This window comes from Tupaia chinensis, unplaced genomic scaffold, assembly GCF_000334495.1.
Source record: "Tupaia chinensis unplaced genomic scaffold, TupChi_1.0 Scaffold144171_1, whole genome shotgun sequence".
Taxonomy (NCBI): domain Eukaryota; kingdom Metazoa; phylum Chordata; class Mammalia; order Scandentia; family Tupaiidae; genus Tupaia; species Tupaia belangeri.
Genome location: NW_006204027.1, coordinates 1,017,074 through 1,029,288, shown reverse-complemented (window position 1 = coordinate 1,029,288; position 12,215 = coordinate 1,017,074). Strand labels below are relative to the sequence as shown.

At 55.0% G+C, this 12,215-nt stretch overlaps 1 protein-coding gene and 1 non-coding gene across 3 annotated transcripts; both read left to right on the top strand.

Annotated features, from left to right (window-relative positions):
• Positions 1-9,088, top strand: COPZ2 (coat protein complex I subunit zeta 2; the record flags this gene model as incomplete). Of its 2 annotated transcripts, XM_014583227.1 has the most annotated exon segments (9): positions 1-24; positions 754-828; positions 2,301-2,382; positions 2,893-2,984; positions 3,754-3,809; positions 4,150-4,227; positions 5,860-5,911; positions 6,451-6,489; positions 8,742-9,088. In XM_014583227.1, coding segments are annotated over 9 exon segments (546 nt in total), but the record flags the coding sequence as incomplete, so codon positions are not given.
• MIR152 (microRNA mir-152) lies at positions 444-502 on the top strand. Its single transcript, NR_129432.1, has one exon. It is a non-coding gene; the product is annotated as a microRNA mir-152 (primary transcript).
• Positions 9,089-12,215: the final 3,127 nt, after the last annotated feature.

Sequence of the window (12,215 nt, the reverse complement as noted above, 5' to 3'; positions counted from 1 at the left end):
GCCGAGGAGCCGTCGGGTCTGCGGGTACGGAGCGGGCAGGCGCGGGGTGAGCCGGGTGGGGACGGGTGGGGGAATCCAACTCAACTCCGCGGGGCGGCTGGGAACTTCGTGACCCTCGCGGGGGAGGGGGCCGGGCAGGAAAAGTTTGTCCCGGCCGGAACTGACCAGAGGGCCGGTGCTGAGTCGGTGGGCGCGGGGCTGAAGTTCTGGGTCAATTTGGAGGGTGATGAGGATTGGGGTGACTGGTGGGCTGAGATTCCTCTGGGAGGGGGAAGGAGTGGCATATCGGCCTTGGACTCGAGCTCCCATCGCCCGTGGGTGGCGGGTGTTCTTCTGGAGCCAATCTGAGCCTAGGGGCTGGGGGCGCGCTGAGAGCACCGGTCCAGCCTGGGCCTGAGGTTCCCTGGAAGGAGGAGGCTCGGCGCTGATGTCCCGCCCGGCCCAGGTTCTGTGATACACTCAGACTCGGGCTCTGGAGCAGTCAGTGCATGACAGAACTTGGGCCCGGAAGGACCTTCTGCACCCATCGGGCACTGCGCCCACCAGGGGCCTGCAGTGGAACATCTACCTGGGAGTGGAGCATGCACCGGAGTTGGCCCAAGTGGCACGGAGTTGGGCCGGATCCAGCATAGACCTTTGAGACTGGGGTGACTGGAGCCTGAGGATGTACTCCTAGCACCAGCAGGTCCCATAGAGTCATGGCAGGACGTCCACCTTGAGTTAGGGCCCAACGGAGCTCTCCTCCGGTGTCAGTTGCAGGAGCCCTCCCTCTACACCATCAAGGCTGTTTTCATCCTAGATAATGACGGGAACCGGCTGCTGGCCAAGGTAAACACCCTGCCTTCCCTGAGGGACCCTAAAGACAGTGCTGTGGTCCCCCAAACAGGTCCCCACCCAGGTGACTCTCTTATCTCAAGAGAGATTCCACTTTGATCTCTGCCTCCTGCCCCAGAGGTCATTCTGTCCAACCTCCTGCCTTGTCAAGCCACTGGTCCCTAATGGGTGGACGTCTCCTTTGTCTCTATTCATATCCCCTGAAATGTCTTACCATGCCAGTTGGACCATGGGAAGCGGCTGCCCAAAGGTCTGTGTTGAGCCTGGGACCCAGGACTCCTAGTCCTCAAAGTCTAAACAAGCTACCTCCGCTTGGTTCTAAGGAGTCTACAGATTTGGAACCAGATGGGATGTTAGAGACCATATCATCTGAGTCTTTGTTTCGCAGATGAAGAAAATGGGGAATAGAGAAGTTGAGGTGCCTAAGCTCCCATGTATATCATAGCAGAGATCCAAACTCGGGCTTTTCGATGAGGCTTGGTGTGGTTTCCATTCCCATTCAGCTATCCAGTATGCATTCTAGTGAGCATGCCCTGAGTAAGCGAAGCTAGGACAACCCTAAAGTAAACTTCTACCACCGAGTTAACTGCAGTGGAGCGATAGCATCTCAGTTAGCTGTGAGATACATGATGGGCTTTTCATTTGGGGGTGAAACGTTTTTGTCTTCACGACATTCAAATGAGCACGCTCACTGCAGCGGCAGCCAGCAGGGAGATTCTCGTTGCCTGCACAGCGAGTCCTAAGTGGCAAGATCCACGTCCAGAGCATTGAAAGCTGACCCACCACATCTCACCCCGGCAGATGGTCAGAGGTGGATGTGCAATCCCAGAGCGTCCCGGGCCTCCCCCAGCCAGGCACACCCATGTTACAGATGAATAAACGGAGTCAGAGAGAGAGGCTCCACTAAACCAAACAAAAAGCATTGATTTCATTTTGAATTAGGCAGGAGGAACTTTTCCTTAGATGTTTATCTCCTCCATAACGCTGTCTGAAGTCAGACTGTCCATGGTGTGGAATCCCTTCTGGCCCTGTTGGGGAAGTTACCTGATGCCATGGCCCGGTGACATAATGGGGATGATAAAGTAGCTGCTGTTAAGTTTGTGTTGTCTTTAGGAAGGACTCCTGGCCTTGTGGTCTGTCCTGTAGACTCCCACGGATGGCTATGGAAGTGGTGTGGCCTAGTGACCCCCAGCCTTAGCACCCTACCCATCTGCTCAATGTACAAGAGCCTCCAAGAAGCCAGGAGGGACTCCATAGTAGGCCTCCATTTTCCTCTACTTATTCTGACTTTCTTTGCTTAGAACTAACTTTTGGGGAAAATAGACAGGCCTAGAGAGCCCCCTTTAGGGGAGACCGGGCACAGCAGCAGGGTCCTGTCCAGCCAGCACCCACTGCTCCCCACCACCTACGCCGGGAGCAGCCAGGCCCTGTGGAACGGCTCTCGCCCCTTTTCCCCTTTGTCACAGTATTATGATGGCACGTTCCCCTCCATGAAGGAGCAGATGGTCTTCGAGAAAAATGTCTTCAACAAGACCAGCCGGACTGAGAGTAAGCAAGCATCCACCACCGTCTCCTCCAGAACTCAGAGGCACCTGTCGCCTTCATCTGGACGCATCTGTCCCCATTGGCCTTCCACATCCATGGCCATGCCCTTTTTTTCGGAGGCGATTTTCTCTCTCCTTCCCAACTGTTCTCCACTCCTCATGACTCTCACCCCCACCCCCAACCTCCTTAGGCCTCTCTCTCAGCCAGGAGCCCAGCTGGGGTTTGTGGTTACCCCACCACCCTGATCTGACCCCAAGGCTCTCACTGTGTATGGTGGGAGGGTGGGCAGGAGGTTGACCGGGTTGACAACCTGGTCTGCTGACCCCTAAGAGAGGCAATCTCCAGAAACAGGGTGGCAGCTTGGGGAGGACACAGCAGCACAGTGGTCATGTCCCAAATGCTCGTCCTTAGAAAAAGAAGGAGGGAACAGGGAGAGGCACAGAGCAGGAGGCGGGAGGAGGGGTCAGGTGGGTCAAGGCCGTGTGGCCAGTCTGACAGCCCATCCCCTTGCAGGTGAGATTGCGTTTTTCGGGGGCATGACCATCGTCTACAAAAGCAGCATTGACCTCTTCCTATACGTGGTGGGCTCATCCCATGAAAATGAGGTGAATTCAGGAGACAGGTCTGTCCGGGGGGGGCATGGCTGGGAGTCTGGGGTAGAGCCTGGATCTGGAAGCTCACCATTGGTACCCTCTTTCTAGTCTTGGGGGGCCTTTGAAGTGCACCAAAAATAGTTCTTCCTGAAATAATGCGTATCCGCTAAGCCTCTTGGGTTTGTGGGGAGCCAAAAATGAAGTAATCATCACTCCCTCTGCAGGGGTGCCTTTGTTTGTCTCTTTTTCTTTTTAGAGATATTTTTGCTATAGGGCATGTGTGCTTGCCAGAGAGACAGAGAGAAAGAAAATGAGAGAGAAAGTGAGAAATCACCACCCCCACCCCACCCACCGGGGCAATGGCCATGCCAAATCCCTTCTCCTCCGTTCTCCTCTTGGGATTTTGGGCACATATGCACATGCATCCGGTGTGAGTTTCAAGCTTCTGGAGCCAGGATTCAAACTGCAGTCAGCCATGTGGGAGTCCAGCAACGTAACCTTTACTCCATCTGCCGGTCCCTTTTTTTTTTTTTTTTAAGGTTTTTGCCATAGGGTGCAAGGGCTAACCCTAACTCTAACTCTGCATCCCCCAGGGAGCTCTCCAGAGCTTCCCCGACACCAGGCAGTTCCCTCTGAGGGCAAACCATAGTCAGCCTCCCGCCCTGTCTCTGTGAAGGGGACAACTGCCCACTGCTGACCACACAGGTGGGCTCCGAGGCCCCTTTGGGCCTTCTCAACTTCAAGCCCTTTTGCTTTCCTCTCCCACCCCACCCCTCCACAGCTGATGCTCATGTCTGTGCTCACCTGCCTGTTTGAGTCTCTGAACCACATGTTAAGGTGAGTGAAGGGCTCTGCCTCCCAGCTCCCCTCACCCAGGCCTTGACAGGGCACAGAGGCAGGCCCTTCCTTCCCGCTTTTCTCCTGGAGTCCTCGGAAAAGTGAGAGAATCCAAGAATGAATGTCCACTGTCAATTTACGCAGTAGGGCTGTAGTGCAGGGGTGGAAGGTGGGCCTGAGGCAGCAGACCTGGAAGGCTCTGCCCCCTGCATGCTCCTTCCCATCCTTGTTGGGGGCTGGGCTTAGGAGGTGAGGGAGTGAGGCTTTGCAGAAAGAGAGGCAGGGACCACCCAGTTTCCCCTGGCCATGAGGAGGCTCAGGAGCACACGTCTGCCTTCAGGAAGAATGTCGAGAAGCGCTGGTTGCTGGAGAACATGGACGGAGCCTTCTTGGTGCTGGATGAAATCGTGGATGGCGGGTGAGGAAGAGATGGAGAGAAGAGGGGGCGGCAGGGACACCCACAGAGAGAGAGGGGTTCCCTGAGGGTCACCAACTCCGAATGGCCTGTGGCACATGGCTGGGCTCTCCAGCCAACTCCTCCCTCCCTTCCCCAGCCTGTCCCCAGTGGTCCCATCGCCCCACCCCTTACTCACACTCCCTTATGAGGATGGAGGTCGATTTCCACGTTAGACAAAGAGGAGAGTAACCCGATGTAAAACTGTGGCCGACAGTTGGATTGGCAGGCTTGGGGAAAGCTAGTCTGAGCTCCGTGCCGGGGGAACTACCGGCATAGACGCTGGCCCCTGTCTAGAAGGACTTCGGACAGAGCCCGCCTTCCCCACCTCCCACTCTGAGAGCCCATGCGCACTTACTTTCCCTAGCTTTAGAGTGGGGGTGACAGGGGCACCACCTCATAGGATTGTGGAGACTCGGTGAGATGATGCACGTGAAGCTCAGGGTTCTCATTCCGCCAGTGTTATCGCCTGTTGGAATGCTGGCACATTCCCAGAAAGCTGGGGGCCCTCGTGGGGAAAGATGGTTAGCAGACTTCCATGAAGAATACTACTCGGAGAAGAAGTTCTGCTCTTGGACAAAGGATAATAGCATCTTCTCGAGCACCTTAGCAACATCTACGTGCACGCCTCTAACATTACACCCATGTTATAGATGAGGAAGGAGAGGCTCAGAGATTCAAGTGGCTTCCTCAAGATCACACAGCAAAGGAGTGGCAGGGCCAAGATCTCAAACCATGCGCCTGGTTCCAGAGACTGCGCTCTTTCCATGGCCCTGTGCCATACTGCCTGCAGATGGGGGTTCCGAAAGATAGGGTGCTGCCTCCCTTCCTCTAGAGCTATTTTTTAATTTTATTACTTCTATTACTTCTATAAGTAGCAGAGAGAGATGGCCTCCAAAAGAGTCTTTTTTTTTTTTTTTTTTTTTTTTTTTTTTTTTTTTGCTATAGGGCATGTGCACTCGCCAGACAGACAGAGACAGAGAGACAGAAAGCGAGAAATCACCCCCCAGGGGGGATGGCCACACCGCAATCCCTTCTCCTCCGTTCTCCTCTTGGGATCTTGGGCACACACGCACACGCCTTAGCCAGCTCCAGTCATGGGTACATGCGTGCTTGGCATACTCAGGAAGGTCTCTGGACACGAACCTGGAACCTTCCCACATGGATCAGCCTCGCAGATCATCACATTTTACTACAGTAGCACCATCTGTGCCCCCTATTATTGTTAACTGCCTGCTACTGCGAGTCTTGTGGGGGTATGACCAGGCTTGCAGAGCCAGATTTCCAAGAGCTCCAAGCTTGTGAGTCTTTGCATTTCATAATCTGACCATCCTAGGCTGCTGCTCTCACCCAATTTGAAAACCTTGGCCCTGTGGTGAACAAGTGTGTGGGCCATCAGGTTTGTGGTGTAGACGATGAGAGCTGAGAGCCCTTGGTGGTGAGGAGAGTTCTGACTTGAGGACTATTTGATGGGAAGGTGCCTGGAAGGGAGACATTGCAGGATGCATTGAAGAGAGGGAAGAGGCTGAGCAGGGGAGGAGGCAGAGGAGAGAATCATGTCACCAGTGTTCCTCCTGGTTTTCTCCCACCCTGTAGCGTGATTCTGGAGAGTGACCCCCAGCAAGTGATCCAGAAAGTGAATTTTAGGGTAAGAGTTCCTGCATCCCCTCCCTCTCCATGTCCTGCAGGCTGTTCCTCCCATCCTTCCCCCTGCCTGCCCTCCTCCCTGGGCATGAGGCTACCAGTGCCCAGGTGTGGAAGCCCAGGGTCCTCTGGGTTGCTGCATTTATTAGGGGTTGGGGACATTGGTTAGTAAAGAGATCTGCCTCTCCTCTCCCCCTTAGGATCACAGTCCCTCACCATCTTCCTGCAGGAGGTATAGACTGGGGAAGTCAATAAATCCTCAAAGGCCTTGGCCTTGAACCCCTGGGGTCGGGGATGGATAGGCTCTCCCTGCCTGGTCTTGCTCCCCTCTTACTCCCCTTGATCCACACCTTCCATGTACCAGAGAAGGGTCCCAGGGTTCCGGGCATCCTGGGGATAAGCTGCAGGACTTCAGCTAACCAGTGATACAGGTGCACTTCTGGATCATCCTAACCACTGCACCACCTCACCCACCCCCAGGCCCCTTTCCTTCATCTCTTGGACCCTGGCCTGACCCCTCCCTTTGACTCTGCTTCCCCACAGGCAGACGACAGCAGCTTGACTGAACAGAGTGTAGCCCAGGTAGGGCCCCTGCCCCTGCCCTGGTCAGAAATGGGCTACAGAGATGAGGAGAGCAGAGCCCCCTGGGGGGACCCAGCGACACTGCCAAGGCAGAGAAGTCAGGGGTGGGGAGGGATGAGGCTGTGACAGTCTCTTGGAGGGTGTCACTGTGGCTTCCCAGCTCCAGTGGGGGAGCTGGGTGCTAATATAACAGATGGAAGAACTCCCTCCTCTCCTGGCTCAATTTAGTTGGCTCAAACCTGGGATGAGCTGCCCACCTGGTGATGGCCAGGTCCCTTGTTCCCCAGAGCAATCTGAGGACCCAGTCCCCTGATGCTTCCCTTAACCTGGAAAGGATTCCAAATCAGTTCCCCCACCTTTCCCATTTAGAGTCCATGCTGGGATTGTTGTCTCTCTCTGTGTGTGTGTGTGTGTGTGTGTGTTTTAGACAGGATTTCATTATGATGTTTGGGCTGGCCTCAGGCTCGCCATCCTGCCTCCGCCTCCTGAGCAGCAGGGACTACAGGCCCTCTGCTCTGTGCCTGGCTGCACTGGGCTTGTTAAGGCACTGTTAACTCATGATAGGGTGCAACTTTCCCACTCATCGCTTGCCACCTGGCCCCTGAGTGACCTGGCTGTGGGCAAGCACGTCCTGCCACACCCCTGCATGATCCTAGGTCCTGCCTGGGGATGCACAGACTCCCGGATTGGTGGCCTGGTGGGTTCTGCAGCCGCACCAACTTCCCGCTCGTCATTGACCGTCTTGACCTCTGCTCTGTCTGCCCACAGGTTTCTCTGCTCAGACTAACCCTGCGTTTATGGTGGAGCTCCCTGCCCTGGCACTAACTGCCGCCTGCTGTGGGCTTCCTGCCGAGATGGGCCTGTGCCATCCTGGGTCAAGGCCCATGTGTGGTGCCCACCTCCCTGCTTTGCCACTGGCACTCACCCCGCCTTGCCCTCCCTGCTGGTCCCTCTGCCTCCCCAGCTACTGGAATGAAAACAGCTGCCAGCAGTTTTTAGGGTGTAAAGGGGTTAGGAGTGATGAGCTGAGCAGACAAGAACACAGGCTCATGGGAGTCACCCCGCGGTACACGGTCCACCCACCACCTAAAGCTGGTGACCCTAGGGCAAGTTACTCCACCTCTCCAGACCTCACATAATCAGGACCCTCCTAGAGTTATGAGAATTAGATAAGCCAACACATGGAAAATTCTTAGCATAGTTCCTAGCAAATCATACATGCTCTATAAACAACCACACTATTCTTCCAAAGGGGGAAGGAATAAAGGCATAACATTTCTGATGGAATTCTTGAGTCAAAACCAAGGAAACTGCAGATAAGAATGAGAGAGAGAAAAATGGGAGATAGTTATGGATAGATTCCAGCTAGAAGAGGTAGGGGAACCTCAGGTCAAGCTGTCCCTAAGAGAGGAGGGATGGACGGACCTACACAGCGTGGGCCAGACCTTCTTTAGAAGGAAAAGAGGCTCGCTGACTAGGATGACCAGCACTGAATGGTTCATAAGCCCCATTTGGAAGTTACATATTGAAACAAACGGCTGGGGATTCCTGGCTGGCTGCTCCCTCTCCCAACCAATTTCTCCAATCCTGGCAATAACCGCAAGACTCCAGGGGGCAAGAGAGACCCCTCTGCGGCCCCAGGTCCCTCCCAGAACTGGCTCCCGAGGTCTCTGGCTGGGCCATCTGAGAAGCACAGCTAGGGTCCCCCCACGTCGGCACTGTGTGTGCTGAGATTTGCGTCCACACCTGACTGAAACTGTTTGCTCAGCAGCACGTGGGAATGCACACATCTGGGAACAGGTGTCTTGTGGCAGGGTCTGGCTGGCCACCTTTTGCCAGCTGTGCCACATCAGCAGCAGTCAGGGTGGGGCATTGAGGACACACTGCCAGTCAAAACCAGAGCGAGAGCTTTGCTGAGGCATCAAGTGTCAAGCCGGGGCGCAGCCCCTGCCTGGACGTGGCACTGTGGGAGGGAACTCACATGGCATGGCATCGGGGACACCAGACTGCTGCCACACCCACAGCTGCAGATGCAGGAACCAGAGGACCTGGCAGGCTTGGGTCTGGAAGTAGGAGCCAGCTGCAGCCAGTTCTGCCTGCCCTGTCCTTACACTCTAGATGGCCAGCAGAGAAGAGCTGCTGCCATCTAGCGACTGGGGGTTGCAGAGGTGCTGGGTAGACCTCCCCGTCACTGCATGGAAAGGCATTTGACATTCCCCCTAACTCTTTCTCTCAAACCCTGCCCCCACCAGGTTCTCCAGTCTGCCAAGGAACAAATTAAATGGTCACTACTGAAATGAAAGCTGTGGATCGAGGGCTGCCTGCTCCCTCTCCTGACCATTTCTCCGATTCTGGCAACAGTCCAAAGGCCCCAGGGGGCAAGAGAGACCCCTTTGCATTCCCAGACCCCTCCCAGAACTGACTCTCAAGATCTCTAGCTCAGATTGGGAGACACTAAGGTCTGCCTTAAGGCCTGAGTCATTACCCCTTCTCCCCTATCCTGGCATGTCCCTTGGGCCACGGAAACTGCTGAGCTGCCTTAAGCCAGACCTTACGTGTGCCAGCCCCAAGTCCTAATAAATGTGCTTTTGTCTCTTGCCAAGGGTCTTCTTTCTTGGTCTAAGAAGCATGTGTGTGTGTGTGTGTGTGTGTGTGTGTGTATAAGGGTTTCTGCACTTCCTGTAGCTCCTTTTCGGGATATCTGGTATAGGCCTGACATATCCCTACAGTACTGTGATTAGGGAGAAGCATAACGAGGGTCTGATGCTGCGACCAGGGCCCCCCATGTGGTGGGGAGGCTAGGTATGGCTTTGTGACACAATACAAGACTAAAAGTGAGGGTTTAGCAGGTGGTGTGGTGGTTAAGGCACAGGACTCCCACATGGTCGTCCACTGTTTGGGTCCTGGATCCAGCTGTTTGAAACTCATGCCAGATGGGACCAGGAGATGGCATAATGGTTACAATGTTGGACTCCCATGTAGTCTAACAAGGTTTGAGTCCCTGACCAGGTGGTTTAAAACTCATGCTGAGCACAGGTGTGTGTGCTCCCAAAATCCCAAGAGGAAAATGGAGGAGAAGGGATTGCATCATGGCCATCCCTCCTAGGGGGTGATTTCTGGCTTTCTGTTTCTGTCTCTCCAGTGAGAACATGCATCCTATAGCAAAAATCTCCTAAAAAAAAAAATAGAAAAGAAAAAGGAATTCACACCAGGAGTGTGTGCCCAAAATCCTGAGAGGAGAATGGAGGGGGAAGGGATTGTGGCAGTGACCAACCCCCCTGGGGGCAGGGGGTGATTTATCACTTTTCCTCTCTCTGTCTCTCTCTGTCTCTCTCTCTCTCTGGCGATCACAATCACACAAGCCCTATGGCAAAAAAAAAAAAAATCTTTAAAAAAGAAAAAAAAGATGGTATCCCTATTTTATGTATGCAGTACATAGACGGTGACTCCGCCAGGAATTCCTCGTGTCATTTTTTCCATTCCCAGCCTCCAAAAGGGAAGGGAGTCAGGCTTCCTCTGGACAAATTGAGGAATGGCCTGGCTGTTTTTCTTGGCATGCCCGGGAGAGCAGAATTCCCATCTTGGCACATTCCTTGGGCATGAGAGCGCTGCAGGCATGCCTTGGCTCGGCTCGGATGCAGGGGGCGAGGAAGTATCGGCCAGCCCCACCTTGCGTGCGTGCAGAACACCCACCTAGGGCGCTCCAGAGGGTGTGATGAATGGCAGGCCGGGAGGGAGAGCCCAAGGGAGGTTCCAGGGGCAGATGCGCAGGAAGGAGATGTATAGCTTTTCTGGGCGACATGACTTCGCTCTTCGTCACCGTCCCAGAGCCTCCAGCCTCTCTTTCTCTAAGAGTACACCTTCCGTGTTCTGGACATATGTCCCGGAGCCTGTCTGCCACTGGCTTCCCGGGACAGCTCATTCGCCGGAATCCCTAGCGCACAACACCGTTCACTCAAGCCCTTCCCTGACCCCGCCCCTCGCGGGCGACAGGCGCAGTGAGAAGCCCCGCCCCAAGACAGCATCTGCGATCCTATAGCGCCACCTGGAGAGAAAACAAGAAACTCCCTAGCGCCAGGTCGGCTCCCCGGACTAACTCCGCCTCCCGTGTGGAACCGACCTCGGTTCCTAAAGGCTCCTAGTTCTGCACCACCAGCCGCAGGGCGTTGCCCTAGCAACAAGCAGGCTTGCCCGCCCAGATTGCTCCTCCGTCTGCCAGGGCACAGACATTTTGGACTGCCGCTGCTGTAAGAAAGTGGAGAACTCTGAGTGTTAATAGGGTCTATCGCTGCTTTATCAGCGATAATATATAGTAGCCTACATTATAAAACGCTTTAAGATTGGACATTGATTTATCTTTAAGAACAGGGTCTTGCTATATTGCCAAGGTTGGCTTCGAACTCAGGGTCCTCCTGCCTCTGCTTCCTGGCAGCTGGAACTAGTGGCGCGCCACTGCGCCCAGTTTAAAATTGGATATTCATAATGACCTTGACATCTTCTGTAGTTAGAGTAAATGACAAAGATATGTAAGTATAAACATGGTAAACGCTATGTATGTAACCCGTTCCAGTAAATAATGAAAAAAAAAAAGAAAGAAAGAAAGAAAGAAAGAAAGATCCCGAGGCGGGGGGTGTGCCCGTTAAACACCGTGGAGTTCAGGAACCAGTGTGGCGACGGAAACGGAGAAATTCTCCGGAGACACTTCAGCAAATATGCGGCCGCACCCAGCGCTTGGCTCCATCCACTCCTCCTACGCGACCGCAAAGCTGGAGGGGGCAAATTTGCTTCCTAGCAACCCGGCTGCGCTCGCTAGAGCCCTGTAGTTCTAATTGTGCAGGGACGGGAAAGGGAAGGACCGGCAGGAGCCTGGCGCTTTACAAAAACAAATACTCTTCCCCATTTTATGGAGGGAAAGACTGAGGCTCAGAACGTTTCAAGTGCTTGCAGCAGTTCCCGCAAAGCCGAGCTGGGGGCGGTGGGGGACAGGTGGTTTTTCCGCGTCCCCTGCCCTAGGGTCGTCCGACTCCCTCACTTGCACAGGGACTGTATTAGCGTAAAAGGAATGAGCGGGGGTGGGAGCGTGTGGCAATGCAGAAAAATGATCCGAAAAGTGTCCTCACTCCCTATGGCAATAGGACTTTGGAAAGGGGCGTCTACCGTACGAACCACCTACGCCTGGAGCCGGGAGGACAGTGCAGAGGGAGCTGCGCAGAACCGCAAGAAGACCTGGGGAGGGCCTGGCCTTCTGGGAGCTAGAGGGCCGCCGGCCGTTGTGTCCCCAGCCCCATCTCGGCGCCGCAGCCCAGCGGAGCCACCAAGACCGCGGGCCTGGCCGGCCGCCCAGAGCTCTGCCTGCCGGCTCCGGCTTCCCCCAGACGGACTCATTAGCGCTGCCACCAGCCGGAGCCGGCGGGCGCGGAGGAGAGCTCCGATGACTGAGTTTCGGGAAGGCGGCCGGCGGTTGCGGGCGGGAGCGGCCGCTTGGACCTGCCTTCTCGTCTGCTCCCATCCCCAGGGCTCCTGACCATCTTCTGCATCCTTCCTCCCTTGCCAGGGCGACCCAGTGAGCCTAAGTGAATTCGGGGAAGGGGACCTTAGGGCGGCCCCTTCCCTCCAGCTGAATTAGCCCCAGCGTACATCAGAAACCGAGACCCCCAGGATCTTGGTCCTAGGCAGAGGTGCGCACGGAAACTCTCGTCAGCAGGTTCTGACACGAGAGGGAAAGA